The sequence below is a fragment of the Fukomys damarensis genome, unplaced genomic scaffold (genome assembly GCF_012274545.1).
Source record: "Fukomys damarensis isolate Sample0158 unplaced genomic scaffold, DMR_v1.0_HiC HiC_scaffold_9, whole genome shotgun sequence".
Classification (NCBI taxonomy): domain Eukaryota; kingdom Metazoa; phylum Chordata; class Mammalia; order Rodentia; family Bathyergidae; genus Fukomys; species Fukomys damarensis.
Genome location: NW_022900921.1, coordinates 31,686,907 through 31,703,348, shown reverse-complemented (window position 1 = coordinate 31,703,348; position 16,442 = coordinate 31,686,907). Strand labels below are relative to the sequence as shown.

At 44.1% G+C, this 16,442-nt stretch overlaps 1 protein-coding gene across 2 annotated transcripts in view; it reads left to right on the top strand.

Moving 5' to 3' along the window:
• Mcc (MCC regulator of WNT signaling pathway) overlaps positions 1-16,442 on the top strand; it is a 349,153-nt gene that overhangs the window by 275,113 nt on the left and 57,598 nt on the right. For both annotated transcript variants that reach the window (XM_019206068.2, XM_010614125.3), the window contains 2 exons: positions 8,971-9,134; positions 11,034-11,240. In XM_019206068.2, coding sequence (XP_019061613.1) covers positions 8,971-9,134; positions 11,034-11,240 — 371 coding nt within the window. The remainder of the gene's footprint in view (positions 1-8,970; positions 9,135-11,033; positions 11,241-16,442) is intronic.

Here is a 16,442-nt window from a genome sequence, read left to right as displayed (position 1 = left end):
TTTTTTTTTTTTTTTTTTTTTTTTTTTTTTTTTTTTTGGTACCAAGGATCAAACTCGGGCCTTTGCACTTTTGAGGCAGGCAGCGGAACCACTGAGCCAAACCCCCAGCCACTTTATATCACTTTTTATATTCTTTTGTTCTGCTTTTGCTTACTGTTCAGTGGGGAGGGCCTTGCTGCATGCTGAGTGCTGAGGACTGGGTGAGAAAGCAGCTGCCCTTCTGGGCTCAACCCTGGAGCTAGAGGGATATCTGAACTGGGAGAGAACATTCGGCATCCCTCACAGATAGTTTGTGTGGATGCCACAGGAGCCCATAGCTCTTCTTTTTCGGCTTTTTTGGTTTTGTTTTGTTGCGCCTGGGAACTGAATCCAGCGTCTTTGCATGCTAAACACACAGTCTCCCCCTGAGCTACAACTTCTCCCATCTGACAGTGCTTTGGCAGGCATGTTGTGCTCTGTCTTTGGAGGTGGGCATGGGCTGGCCGTGAGGACAGTGAGGGCGTGGCTAATGGCCTGTCCTGCTGCCATCCACACTGTACCAGGCCTACAGCCTCTCATGTTTCTTAGCCTGGCTAATACCTTATACTTTACTGTAAGCATCCCACCTTAGGGCTCTCAATCGAAAGCTTCCAACCTTTTTAAATACAAGGTGTGCTGTATTATTTGATATATCTTAAATTTGGTATACTTGATTAACAAGTAGGTAACAAAAACTCGATACTTTTTGAAGTTGACTTTTATTTCCTTCAGTGCCCTACTCCATGCCCAGAGTTGCAAGTCTTTGGAAACATGTCATTAAATGAGTGAAGTCATTGTTCCCAAGGACCAGGATTAGAATAGTCAGTGTGTCAGTTACTAAATGATTATGGGGAATGTGGGAATGTGATGCCTGGATCAGATGCTTCCTGGAAAATGGGGTTTCAGAGAAAGTGTTAAAAAGACCAAGAGAAAAAGAATGAAAGGCTTCTGAACCAGGCGGATGTCTACTTGCTTGCTGTGAAGCAGACACCAAACCCAGAAGTGTGTACCTTTTGAATCTGGAATCATATTTTGGAGTAGATACATCTGATAAAAACTGTGCTGTTAGAATCAAGGGGATGAGGGGAATGTTTTCAATGTTTACTCCATTTGGCTGGATTACCTGCCCCCGCCCCAGCCCCTCACCCTGTTACCAGCAATTGAACTCAGGACCTTGCACTTACAAGGCAGGTGTGGCGCCACTGAGCTAAGTCCCTGGTCCCATTAGGCTGGATTTTTGCATAAGCTAGGATTCCCCACCACCACCCCAGATTAAGAATAAAAACAAAAGGCAGTTTCTTTTGACACCTTGTTCATAATGAAACAATTTGGATGTCAGCTCCATAATTTATGGTGTCAACTTTGGGCAAAGTCATAGAGGATCCTGAGAGAAGAAGAAGAAAACCAGCTTTGCTTTCTGGGAAGTGTTTAAGTGGGCCAGAATGCTGGTTAGGCTCATCAGTTTTTACAGCCATGGAGGTCCTGTCCAGCTTTCTAGACATCCAAAGTGTGTGGGTCTACCTCAAGTATCAACAGAAACCTAATGAGACCCTAAGGCTCTAGGGTCTCCTCAGGAAACTATGGTGCAAGCAGTCTCTTCTCCATTTCCTATCAGAATTCTATCTGAGAAAAGTTATGTTTAGAAAAGAGAGCACCGAGTGCAGGAGATAGGCAGCAGGCAGCCGTGCAGGAGGCGAGCCGGGCTGTGGAGCGCGTGGTGCACTGAGTGTACATGCATTAGCCATTGCTCGCCGCTTGGCAGACTGCTGTGGCCTGAGAAGCTGGGCCCAGTACTGCCAGGCATTTGGATTTTACAAGAATAGCCATAAATTCTAATGACTTAAATGGTGACAATTCATTAAAGTCTGTTTTTAAAAATAAAAAGCGGTCATTCCAGACACTGCAACCCTGCCAAATGTGCAGACACATCTCTGGCTGCAGGTGTCTTGCTGGCATCCTCTGGTCAAGGAGAGGCAGTCCATTTATTCTTCTGTGTACTGTTTCATCTTTTTGGCAAATTAGACAACTGGAATACCTGTTCCAAATCCGAATGCCTGGGTTATGTGAGTGTAGCACTTCCCAGAATTCCTCCTCAATTATACTTTATGGTCCCCATCTTTCAGTTTAATTGAAGGTTAGTTTAAGAAGAAACCACGTGACATCTGCATGTGTGTGAAACTGGCTGAGTGGCAGTCATGTGACTCTATGCCACATGTGAAGCCTCATGCGCTTACATACTTTAAGCATTTATTGCCAGGAACACCTTTTCTTTCTTGTGACACTGTACTGCTTCCTCTCTGATGATAGCTGATAATTGATTTTTGCCCTAGTGGCCAGGAAGCTCGGGGCTAAATGGAAGAGTCAGCCCCAGCGGCTGTGTTAGTTCTCATTTGATTGCATTGCCATTCTTCCCTCGTCCCTGCCGCCCCTTCCCCTCCATGAGTTGCTGTTTGCAGAAAGCTTCTTCAGAGTCTTCATTGGAAAGAGGAATCATGCAAAGAACCTGTTAAAGGAATGTATATTTGGTAAGAGGGCTTCTTCCTTTTCATGCATGGAGAACGTGGCTCTGTCATGGAGAGCACTGCAGAGCTGAGGGTGCAGTGTCCTCCTTGTGCTGCATTTCCTGCTCACAGAGAGAAGGCTGGAGTTGGGAAGAGTCAGAGATTTCACTGGCTCTCAGGTTTCTGTACCTCTGCCTCTTTGCTCTCTTGCCCCCACAAACATTTGTAAATTAAACAACAGTTCCTCATATCTTTCTGAATGTACTGCCATTCTTGAAGGCTACATTTTTCTATTTCATCTGTACCTGTTGGCCTTATCATCTTGTTTTATTCACTGAAATACATTTATTATGTTACTGTGGTATTATATATATTATTTTTAATGCATATTTTTAAATGAACAGTCAGGGACATTAAATGCATCCAAAGAGTTGTACAGCCATCGCCACTGTTTTCAGAACCTTTTTATCCTCTCAAACATGAACTCTGCACCAGTTAAACACTCCCCTTCCCACCCTGCAAGCTCTTTTCCACTGTCCCTATGCATTTGCATATTCTGGATATCTCCTAGAAGTAGAATCCTACAGCATTTATTCTATAAGCCTGACTTATTTCCCTTACTGTAATGTTAAGCTATATCCATGATGGTGGTATGTAACAACAGTTTCATTCCTTTTTAAATCCAGCATTCTATCATATGTCTCTGTGGGCTTCATCCACCTGTTCGTCATTGACATGTAGGTTGTTTCTGTGTGTTGACTAATATGAAAACTGCTGCTATGAACATCGGTGTGCAAGTGTTTCTTGGAGTCCCTGCTTTCAGTTCTTTTGATTATCTAAGAGTAGAATTGCAGGACCCAATGACAGTTCAACATTTAACTTTTTGTCATTGTTTGTTTTTGTGTGTGGTGCTATACAGATTGGAGCCAGGACATCATACAGTACTCACTAAGCACATGCTGTGTCCCTGCTCTATATCCCCAGCTCACCATATGTCCCCCCTTCCAAATACCACTGTTGTTCAAGTAACAACATCATTTCAGATTCTCAGCAGCAGTGCAGAAGGGTTCCGATTTCTCCACATCCTCCCTGATATATGTCATTTCCTGTGCTGTGTTCACACACACACACACACACACCCACACTCAGCAGTGCAGAAGGGTTCCGATTTCTCCACATCCTCCCTGATATATGTCATTTCCTGTGCTGTGTTCACACACACACACACACACACACACACACACACACACACAGAGCACACATGCTATCTTAATTGTTAATGTGCATCTTTAAAAGTCTTTTGATATCTTTTGGGGATAGCATTAATTTGATGGTTTGGACCTGAAATAATCCCTCAATGTTCACCTACTGAAGGTTTGGACCCTGAGGGAGTAATATGCCAAGGTAGAACTTTTGGAAAGTGAATGGGTCCTGAGGATGCTAACTTCATCAGTAGATCAATTCATTGATGGGATCGTAATTTAATAACACTATTGGAAGGTGATGAAAACTTACGAGATGGGGCCTAGATGCAGAGAGATCATGGGGGTGTGCCTTGGGGACCCCTCTTGTCCCTAACCCCTCCCACTCAGCCCTCACAGTGTCTGACTCCTGAGGCACCTTTGCTCTGCCTCACCGCAGGCCTCAGAACAACAGAGCCCAGTGACTATGGACCAAAACCTCTCAAACGGTGAGCCAGAATAAATCTGTAATCCTGTAAGTTGTTTTTCTCAGGTATTTTGTTACCGCAACAGAAAACTGATCAGCACAATTATCATTTAATTAATGATATGGTTGACCATTGTCCTTTCAACTTACAATTTGCTGTTCGTCCCTTCTGATTTTTAAATTGCTTGTTCTTTTTTTGTGTTTAACTGATTTTTTTAGAATTTTCATTTTAATTTATCTATTGGCTTTTGACTTCCTTTTAGCATTGTTAGTGGTTGTTTTAGGAATTAAAGTTGAGTTTTTCATTTCATTGTGATTTCTCTTTCTCTCTTTTAGGAAACAGGGACTGTAGGTGAGGATGATGGCTTGTACTTGTGTGCCCAAAGGTCCTTATTCCAAGTTGCAGTGGTGTGGTTAAAACAGGCCTGGCCATAACAGGCCTCCACTGTGGTCCCATCCCTGCTGCACTTAGCGTGCATCACTCATTGGCTGAGTAATCCAAGCCCTCCGGTCTCAGATAGCCCCTCTTGGGTGAGGATTGCCAACCTATCTCATAGGCTGGCCTGCGATGGTGTGTGTGAAAGCTCTCTCTAAACTGTCAGAGGTGCTGACCCTGCTTCATGATCCAAAGTCACCAGGATTGCCACCCCAACAAAGCACTTCTTGCACCATCTCTAGGACTCTGTCCCTTGTCTCTCTGCTCACCTCATTCCCTCTAGTTATGCCGCTTATTTTTTGTGGAGATTCCAATAGACTCAGCTTTGGTGTTGAAGGTCCAGTCTCTGCAGAGGCTAGATTTTGCAGGGCATTCTGGGCCAAAGGAATAAGTTTGGAGTTTACTTTTAGCATACATTTAGAGGAATATGGCACAGACTCTGAAGACAGTTCAGCCTGGGTGGAGCTGTGCTGATGGGGTGCAAGGTGGAGGGATTGGTGGCTCGTAACAGCACCTCAGACCGGGGACCCATGCTACCTATGCTGCCGGGCTGCTACCTCATCCTTCTGTGAGGCTCCAAAGAGAGAGCAGTGGCAAAGGACAGGCGAGTGTCAACAGGTCACTAATGAGCTTTGTGGACAATAGCTGGAGTCCATGGGGTTTATCACCCAGTGTATATTCCTGCACTTTCAGCTGCTGTATACTAAGGAGAGCATTGTACCCATCAGGGTTTGAGGGCAGATGCTAATGAGCTCTTGCCAGTCTGTTTGGTAAGCTAAATACCCTCTTCATATTCTCCTGGCATTCCACACTCCGTCCACTCACTGTGTTCTCCAGGGTGCTTTCCCAGGCATTAGACAGCTGAGAAGTGGAGCTTTAGGATTCACTCAGCACATCTGTGCAGCTCTCAGTGTTGAGGGAAGTCTCCTGCTCTTCCTTTCGCTTTGCTTCCAGCCTGAGTCCTGGGCTTAGCAACTGATTTTAGAATGAGAAGGAAATAATGGTCCAGTCTCTCATCATTGCTTCTGTTCTCTGTGGCCCAGCATCTTCAGAAATCTGCCTTGTTGTTGTCCCTCCGACAGACACATCCAGCACAACACCCGCACCAGGTAGACCTGTGCTGGGGCAGTCGGCATGGAATGCCTGAGTAGAGGCATAGCTCGTCCTCATTCCTCACTCCTAAGCACTTCACTGAGGGATGTGTGTTCACAACGGCTGCACCTGTGGGTGACGCTTCGGAGGCTGGTCTGTGTGGTCACCTGGGTGTGCTGCTCCTCACTTGGGTCCCATCACCTCACATGCACAGTGTACCTCCATTCCCCATTGTAGCAACTCGGGTGCTCTCCGTGGCAAGGACGGAAAGCATAATTAATGTAAAAATGCTGCTATCAGCTAAGGGTTGGGGTGCACACCTCTCATCCCAGCACTAGGGAGGCTGAGATAGGAAGATCGCTGTGAGTTTGAGGCCAGCCTGAACTACATACCAAGACCTTATCTCATAAAACAAAAACAAAAAAAGCTGCTATCCACAGAGTCTGTTTCTAGTCTTGCTTTCTTAAATGTATAGTGGTGTATTTATATTTGCTGACTTAAAAATAATTTTTGATTACCTACACTTCTGCATCGGAGATAAAATGATGAGGAAGATCAAAGATTGTTCTTTTATGGTGCTTACATTTTAGTAGTGGAGAGATAACAAACTCTTAAGTCAGATCAGATAGCAAGAATTGTCATAAAGAAAACAGGATAATGGGATGGGGGCTGAGCTGAGGAAGGAGCTAGAACCCTGTCTGAGAGCTGCATGATGAGTGGAAATCATTCTAGGCGGGAAACTGCCAAGGAAAAAAAGATCAGAATTTGACATGCTCCAGGAAAAGAGAGAAAGAAGCCAGAAGGGTCAACAGCACATCAAGAACCCAAGGAAGTAGATGGGATAGATTAGGTAAAAGCCAGAGCAGTGTTTCTCACTCTGACTGTGCTGAAAATTATCTGAGGAACTTAAAAGAAAATTCCAGTGTCTAAGCCCTACCTCCCGAGATTGTGAATTAATTGGCCTGGGGTGGGGCTAGGGTATTGGCATTTTATAAAAGCTGCCTGAGGAATCTCAGTGCTGCTTGGATTGAGAAAGTCTCGATCATGCAGAATATTACAGGCTCTGGTAAGGAGTTTGGACTTTAACTGAGGGACAGTGGGAAGCTGTTGGACAGTTCAGGTTAGGAAATAATATGATCGAATTTGTGTTTACAGGCCTCATTTTGGCTACCATGTGGACAGTAGAAGGAGATCTGTCACGGTGGCTCATTTAACAAATGGAGAACAGGGTAGAAATGGTCAGAAGAGATCAGTTTGGTGTTAAGTTTTGGAGTTTGTGCTCAGAAAATGGATTGGATTTAGGATGCAAGGCAGAAAACATCAGGATTGCCTCAAAGTTGAACTGATTAATTAGCTGAATGCTGGTGCCATTCAGAGGTGGAAGGAATCAGGGAAGAACAAGTTGGAGAACCGAGAGAATAGTTGTGTGCACTGGTTGTACAGAAAGCTTCAGGTTGGTTTTCTCCAAAGACTTAAAGCTTACAGGTATGAGCAGTCAAATGAGATCGACTAACGTATCTTGAGAAATCCTCTTTTATAGTACAAGAGTTTTTTAAAAAAATCTTCCTAAGCACCAAAAGCAGCAGACCTTTTAGTGCATGGAGCCTTTAGTGGTAAGAAAGGAAACTGAACATCCTTAGCTTCTTCCTGCAGTAACCAGGTTGAATATAAGAAAAGACATAGCACACAGTCAGTACCTGAGTTGCTGCAGGTAATGAGTGACAGAGTGCTATATAGAATCCCAAAGGTTAAGAAATCTTAAGAGTGTTAGTGGCACAGTTTGTTGTATATATATGTATATTATACTATACTACTCAGCCATAAAGAATGATAAACTAGCGACATTTATAGCTAAATGGATGCACATCGTGGCCATACTCCCAAATGAAATAAATAGGACACACGTGTAAAAACCGAATGGTTCCTCTGGTGTGAAAAGCTGAAAGTGTAAATTAGGATCAAAATGTTTAACAGATAAGGGGAAGGGGAAGTGAAAAGGGTATGGAAAAGGAAAGAAAGGAAAAAATATGAGAAAAGAAAAAAATGGAAGCAAAGTCTTTATAAATAGGGACAGGTGGAGGGGTTGAAGGGAGGGCAGTGGAATGGGGTTTCCCATTATAAGAACCAAGGTACACCATGTAAAGGTACAAATTCCCAATGGTGAATGTCATCATATTGTATTCCTAAAATGTACCAATAAATTTAATGAGTTAAAAGAAGAAACCTGGGCCAGGGATTTAGCTCAGCGGTTCGGTGGCCTGCCTTGCAAGCACAAGGACCTGAGCTCAATCCCTGGAACCAAAAAAAAAGAAAAAAGAAAAATTAAAAAAATAAAAGAAGAAATCTGTTTTTCCCCAAAAAAATTATCTGCTGTAATATTTCTAGCTCATGTTACAATTATAATTAATTTTCCTATTCTTACCTGTCCCCAGGTGCTCAGCAGTTAAAAACATCAGTATCGTTACATCAAGACCAAGTTATTAGAATTGGTTCCGAAACCTTACTGTGGAGAGCAATATAGAATTTGTTAGAAATTTATTTTTTCCCTGATAGAAAAAGAGATTAAATTAAAAGATGGAACATACAGATTGGTATATGGAGGAGGGGAGCCCATATTTTAAAAATGGTCTCTTAGTTTTTTATATGGGGGGGACTATTTATGTATTTATTTATTTTGGTTACTAGGGATTGAACTCACAACTTGTGCTTGCAAGGCAGGCAGCAACACCATTGAGCTAAATCCCCAGCCCCTTGTTTGTTTTGTTTTTGTTTGTTTGTTTTGTTTTTTAATGCACAGGGTCTCTTTTCATTTTGAGACTTCCTGTTAGTAAAGTTTTGATAGACTCAGCTGAAACCCTGGAGACTGTTCGTGCTGGTCAGAATGGCTGAGAGAGAAGGTTTACCAGAAGGCTTCTGAAATGCCCACAGCCCCATTTAGGGTATTTCTTTGCTTTTACTAAAGAAACTCTAAGTGTAACTGCCTTTGAGCGAAAGGCAAGAGAGTTCAGAGTGTACAGCTCTCTGGAAAATGAGCAAGACCTGAAATTCCTTAATAAAGAGCTTCTCAAGTTGGCTGAAAGCCAGTGAGGTGGTATCAGCAGCCTGGGAGATGAGGTGAGATGAGGTTCGGCTGTGAAATGCCAAGCTCTGTTGCTTCCCATTTTCCCGAATGAGTCCCTCGTGGTAAGTGAAATGGAGAACGTTCACTGCCAGCCCACCTGCTCAGTAACACATTTTGTCCTCCTTCCCTCACAGATAACTGCAGTGACCTGAACTCAGAACTGCAGAGAGTGCTGACTGGGCTGGAGAGTGTGGTCTGTGGCAGGAAGAAGAGTAGCTGCAGCCTGTCCGTGGCCGAGGTGGACAGGCACATCGAGCAGCTCACCACGGCCAGCGAGCACTGCGACCTGGCTATCAAGGTCGGCCTCCCTCTCCCGTCACTAACTCTGAGGTTACAGCTGCTCTCAGATGGCGTATACTGGGGACAACTGTTTCTTTGGAACCAACATTGTGGATTGGGCCCCTGGGTAGAAACAGAGGCTCCAGAAATTTGTGTTGGTCTGAATTTCTTTAGAAAAACACATTCTGCTGATGGTCAAGATCTACTGGTTCTGCCTAAAAAGGACAATTTACTTGGAAACAGTTCAGTCCCTGCTGTTGAGCCATATCATTTTAGTGTTGTTCGTTGTAGAGCACTCTTCAGTTGCACGTTTGCCTTGGAAGTTTTCTTAGTGCTCTGAGGCCTCTAGAATACAATTCCATAAGTTATCCGTCCACGTTGCTAACAAAGGGGAAGGTTCGGGGCCTGAGTCCTCTCATCCCTGCACAGTGCAGCTGAGGCCCAGCCATGCCTTTGACAGGCTTTCAGCTTACTGCGGAAGAGCAAGGTGACGGGAATTCGCTGCCTCTGCACACACTCACCCTGGACAGTGGGGGTGTCAGCTGCTGTTGAGCCTTGGCCCCTGGTGTCTTTACATTATTTCATCGCAGCTTAGTGACCTAGGCCTAACTTCAAAGTCTGGGAAGAACTCATACTAAGAAGCAGTGTAGGCCCAAGTTTCTGTTAACAGGGATCCTGGATTTCCAAAAGGGATGTAAGGTAAACCGTGATGATGTACACTGAAAACACCGCTGGATTCCTACCTTCACGCACCCCAGTTGCACGTGGGTAGGTAATGTGGTCTGTCATAGAGGAGCAGGCAGTGTTGTTCTTTCTCGGGAGTCTGCTGGGCCCTGTTTTTTATTGTAACGTCAACTTGGGTCCTAGCCCCTGCCTTGACCTTGAGAAGAAAGGAAAGGACAAAGGTTTCTGCTTAGTAGCAAGGCACTTGCTAGATCCTGGAGTGAAGCCAAGTAGGAGCAGAGTTTTGAGTTGGTAAAGAGGACCAAGCACAGCACAGAGAAAGTGGCAGCAAGATTTGGATAACTGCACATCCGAGAATGAAACTCATGTTTTCAGTCTAGCCCTCAAGACTTAGTTTCTCATCATATCTCTTCGTCACCTTCCATCTACATATTGTAGCTCTCCCTCCTGCTCAGAAATCAGCTGGCTTTCTGCTTTCTTTTGTAAAAGACAGTACAAGTACAAGTGGAGAAACAGTTCTTGAAAATAAGCAGAACACATTCTTCCCTTTTTTTTCTTAATTTCATGCATTTTTCTTATCCACTGATACTGTTGTAAATGAATTTGTAGGAACTTTCCAAATGCAATACTCTCTTCTTTTTAGTTTGTAGCCATCTTATTAAATACCTGCTGTCTGAGGAAACCTCCACAGTGAGTTGCCTCCTTTCTGTGTCACTGAGGTTTATTTTTGTTTTTCACACACACATCTTGGGAATGAACCTCATTCACACCATCTGAATTCTGATGGGACATTAAAAGTGAGACATGCTTATTGCTGAGTTGGCACATGGGAGGCTGTCATTTAGGAAACTTCAAAGTTGATGTTATATGCAATTTGCAGCCTCATGTTTGTCACTGCATTATCAGGATCACTGACTCACCTGCTGCCTGGCTGTGTGTTCACTATCCAACTCTGGAACGCAAGGGAAGAGGAGGAGCATTTGTGAGAACATGGCAGCCAATCCCACACACAGACCAAAACCCTAGGGAGGGCCTATGTTTCCTTCCTCTGGACCTGTTGGGTAGCACAGACTGATCCATGCCAGAGAGAGGGCCTCATCTGATGTTGGGGAGAGGGCAGTTTGGGGGCAGCACTAATCACAGTCACTGCAGTGACGCGGCTCTGCAACCCATTCTCCATGTCCCCACTCTCCAAGGGAACTGACCTGGCTTTTTTTGCGGCTATGTTTTGCAGACAGTTGAAGAGATTGAGGGAGTGCTCGGCCGGGACCTGTACCCCAACCTGGCTGAAGAGCGGTCTCGGTGGGAGAAGGAGCTGGCTGGGCTGAGGGAAGAGAACGAGAGCCTCACTGCCATGCTGTGCAGCAAGGAGGAGGAGCTGAACCGGACCAAGGCTACCATGAACGCCATCCGGGAGGAGCGCGACCGTCTCCGGCGCAGGGTAAGCTCTGGGCTCAGGGCTCAGAGGAGCAGGCATGCAGACCCAAGGCAACCCTGGGAACATTAAACAGTCCTACTTTGTGACTTGCTTGACCCTTCTCATTATGAAGTCATTCTTTAAAGTAATTTTATAGTGCTAAGGTATGGAGCTAATAGTTCAAAATCAGTTTTCTCTGGAATCCTAAATCTACGTAATGGTAAAATTATATCCGAGCAGCGATTCTAAACTATTCTCCCAGATATGTATGATGCCCCCACAGATAACTAACATGCTCTCTTAAGGTAGTCTAATATTTTTATAATTTAAAAAACACAGAATTTTCTCTTCAATTTTTTTCTGTAACATTTCCTTTAATTCTATATAGTACTTACTGTCATTCTGCATCTAATAAAAAATGTCATCTGTTCTAGCACACACCTATCAAAGTTAAAATAATTGTGTGCATATGCCTGTGAACATGTGTATTTGCATGTATGTGTGTGTGCCTGTGTGTGTGTGTGTGTACGTGTGCATGTGTACATGTACCCTATGTGTGATCCCTCGTGTTCACCTCAGAGCCTGCACACCAGCAACTGAGGACACTGATGTTTCAGCATTGAAATATTTGACAGAGCTGTTAGAAACACTCAGTTTTGCAAAGATACGAGTTTTAACTTTTCCCAGGGACCCACAGTGGGTTTGTGAATTTGATCTGTGATTGGATGGAGGATAAAACAATGAATTCTTCAGTCAGGAATACTGCGGTTCCCTCTTCAGTACACTCTGACTTATGAGACCTCTTTTACTCTCCTCCTCAATCTAGACAATATTTGGTCACTTTCTAGTCATGCCCTGACTGGTAATTTTACACAGGGTTGAATTAGAAGGGGGAAAACTGCATTGAGTGGGTCTTACAAACCTTTGCCATTGTTGTTTCTCTCTAACCATAAAGAACACCTTGGAGGTAGCCTGTTCTTCAGTGAGATCAGTGTGTGTTTATCGTTTGATTTTATAATCCACGAGCAAGTATTCTTTGTTGTCATTATTCATGAATATGGATGAAATTACTATTTTTAAACATTATCAGGTGTGTTCTTCATGTATGACTAATGTCATAATTAAAGGGCCAGCTCTCCTCCCTCATATCTGAATGCTTTTGTCTTACTCACGTGCATAAGCATGTTTTCTGTTTCCAGCTCTGTCAGCTACCATGCTCCGTACTTGCATCAGCAGGTGCAAATCATCCCAGTCAGCAAAGGTTTCTATGGAGAGCCAGCTGAGACTAAGTTGGCACTGAGGCCCACCTGTAATTTCCTGGGTTGCCCTCACTGATCTTTGTGACTCACATACCAATTAAGTGCTTGCTCTTAGTGTTCACATTCTGGTGTTTGAGAAGAAAATGTTGCTCTTAAGTATAATTACATATTGTGGTTTTGAATAAATTTCCTCTCTAACTTGAGTTACTAAAAGCACAGACTAAGCCTTCATTGTAAAAAGCAAAATGCCAGTACCCCTCCCTCAGTGTTTTTTCCAGCTCTGGAGGTCAGTGTTAAGAACACCATAGCAATCTCAGGCATAGTGGCACGAACCTATAGTCCCAGCATTCTGGGAGGCTGAGACAGGAGGATCGTAAGTTTGAGCCCAACCCATGCAACTTTAACAACTTGGGGAGACCTTCCCTCAGGATAAAAAACTCTTTAAAAATTTTAATAAAAGGGTACTGAGAATGTAGCACAGTGCAAAGGTCCTGAGTTTGATCTGTGTAGGATGTAGGGGAGAAATAATGTGGGAATATTTATTTACATTATGTATCAAGGTTCTGGAGCTGTACCTTGTGGGGTTGTAGCCTGAACTCACCAGCAGAGTCACCATGAGTCATTGACAAGTTACCTAACCTCTCTGTGCCTCAGTTTACTTTGCTATGCAGTATGGATAATAAAACTGCCCAATGCAGAAGAACTAGATAATGCTCAGAAAGTGGTCACACAGTGGGGAACATGCTAGATCTAAACCATCACCTGTAATTTCACTGTCCGTTGTTTGGATTGCTTACCTGTCTTCTGCTCTCCACCCTTTCCTGTCCTTTCCTTCCCCACAGGCTAGCAGTTAGGAAACCAGCCTGTTATAGTAGCACAGCTGTCCTGTTCCTTAGGGCTCCCCAGATCCTTTTTCCTAACACAGAGCTGCAGGAAAGTGCAGTGAACTTGTTCCAGTTAGAAGCTGTTCATGCACGTCCACGTGTCTTGGTCTGAGTCCCTCTGAGCATTCGGAGTAATATGTCTCTCCTTTCTGTGAGAGTTCTGAACTAAGGCACTTGCACTTTTTCTTCAGGAACAGTTTGCGGGATCCCTCCAAGGGCTGTACTTGTACTTGGGCCGTGGAAACAGTGAGGTCACTTTGTAGTTGTCGGCACCAGTGTTTCTTCACCCATCCCTGGCCTGTGAGGATGCCAAGCTGGTTAAAGGCCAGCTCTGACTATAAAGAAAATAGCTGAGTCTTATTAGTTGCAAAACTGGTAAGAAATTAGGAAGACAGCCGAAGTGCTGACCTTTTCCCTGATGCAGTGATTCTGATAATAGGATCCAGGTACGCACTTCAGAAGGCTGAAGAACAAGAGAGCAGTGCACCTGTAAAACCTGCAGAGAGAAATGCTGTTGGATTTTTCTTCTTCTGCTTCATGGTCTGTCTCTTCTTCCAGCCTACTCAAAGTTGCCATCAGTAAAGTTAAACTTTCCCAAAACACCATGTAAAGTACATTTATAGAAATAAATATGTGGGTTTAAAAAAATAGATTCTGATATCTCAGTTAGTTGGCAGCTCCAAGGAAAGTTTTACAAAATCTCCATTGGTAGAATGGTTTTCTGCAAATGCCCCAGAAGTGCACTGAGACGAACTGCCTCACCCTCATTAAGTGGAGCTTTTCTGGCCTAGTGAGCCTCACCTTGGCGTAGTGTAGAAATCATCTCAGCCAGCTCCGTGACACAATGAGATTATGAATTGCAATACAACTTAATTGCTTAAAATGGCAACTACTTGGTGAGCACTGCTGCATCTTACCAGTGGAATAGGCTGCTAATAACATTTTTTTTTTTTCTTAATACCAGGTATTGAACTCAGGTCCTTGCATTTGCAAGATAGGCAGTGGAATCACTGAGCTAAATCCCGGCCCTGCTGATAACATTTCTTATCCCACTCTAGACCCCAGTGCCACCTTTCAGGGAAGCCTTCTGCTATTTCAGAAACTCTTTTTTTCCACACTCTGTCTACTGGATGTCTGTCTTTGGCAGCGCTGGCCCGGAATTCCTAATCCCCAACATCTCACTTCCTGCCTCTGCCTAATCTCGCCTGCTCCTGGCTCTCTTGTTTGTGTTACTGTCCCACGTTTTTGTTTTAATGTGGCCTTAGGGTCAGCTCATTACATTCCTCAGTTAAAAGCATGCTTGTGGGTCCCTCTTTGAATTAATTTGTTCCTTCTGTACCTTGCCCCACACTCCGTGTTTGTGTCCTTGTTAGATACACAACGTGTCACGTGTTCTTTGTAACTGACAGAGATTTTCTAGGCTACAGCCCTCTCTCACTTTCCTCGCCTCTGCACTCCCATTGTAAGAACAGACCAGATGCTCTGTGTCCATCCAGTCTGATGCCTCTGAGGGCTCCAGGTGAGCAGCTGCCACGCTGACTGAGCCTGACCGCCGGCCTGCTCCCCACTTCCCACAGCCACAGACCGTGTCTCGGGGCTCGTTCCCTGCATGTGTCCCCTGTAGTCTTGTGGACATTTCCCTGGACTCCACATCCAAGAGTGAGATTTCTGAGGCCCAGGATGTGAGGGTCCTTACCTTGTTTTAGTCATGCTGTTGACTTCTGAGGATGGATCGTCAGTCCATCCACTCAGCAGCAGCAGAGGGTTTCTCCTGCCCTTATATCCCTGCGGTTTTCATACTTTGCTCTGTCTGTCTCATGCCATTGTTTTCTGGACTTAATTTTCTAAGCATGTATCCATAGGAATTTCTAGCAAAGATCTATGTGTAATAAGCCCTTAGTCTTTGAAAGTATCTTTATTTTGCCTATACTCTTTTAAATTATTAATTTATTTTTATTTTTCAGGCAGGGTCTCACTTTGCTGCCCAGGCTGGCCTTGAATTTTTGGGCTCAAGAAGTTTTTCTGCCTTGGCTTCCTGAGTAGCTAGGGCTATAGGTGTATACGCCACCCAGATGGTCTTATTTTTTAACCTTTACATAAAGAAAATTCTACATAATGGGGTAAGGAGACGTTCGCTGTATACTGCTAAATCAGGTTAACGTATCTACTCAGATTTACTTATGTATTTATTTTGTGGTACTGGGAGTTGAACTCAGGACCTTTGCCTTGAGCTATAGCTCTCAGCCCTTTTTTTTCTTTATTTTGAGACAGAGTCTCTAAGTTGCTAAATTGCCTGGGCTGGGCTTGAATTTGTAATCCTCCTGCATCAGCCTCCCAGAGTCCCTCACCAGGCCCAGCTAAACATTTATTGTTTCTTAATGGTGAGCATTCAGAATCCCTTCTTTTAGCTTTGTGAATATAGGGTATATAATTTTTGGCTGTGTTCAGCCTACTGTGCAGAAACACACCAGAACTTCTGGAAGTTAGTGCCTGTAGGTCTTCCTCTCCCCATCCTTAATCTCTCCCTACCCGCCCTTCCTTTGGTAACCACCGTTCTATGCTCAACTTTTTCTAGGAAATCAACATTTTTAGATTCCACAAAAGTGCTGCCCACACTCTTGATAGTTAAATCATTTCCTATAGATGCCATAGGAAATCATCAATTACTCAGTGCCTTAACACAAATGTGTTATCTTACAATTCCTAAAGTCAAAAGTCCATAATGCGTCACATTTGCTAAAACACAGGTGTTGCAGGACTGTGTCCTCCCGGAGGCTAGAGGGGAGAGTCGCCTTTCCTGGCATTCCCAGTGTCCAGGCATGGCCTGCACTCTGTGACCTGCCCTCCCCTTTGCAAAGCCAGCAGCACAACAATCTCAGGGCTCTACCTCTGACACCCCAACCCCCATAGCACCCAGATAGCCTAGGTCTGTTTTACTGTCTCACATGCTGTTTGTCATCTAAGGTAACGCATGCATCTCAAGGCCATGGACTCTGCAGCCCACAATTCAGCCTGTGACAACAGTTTCACTAGATACTAGATTTTTCGAAGAGGTTTTTTTTTTTTTTTTTTTTTTTTTTTTT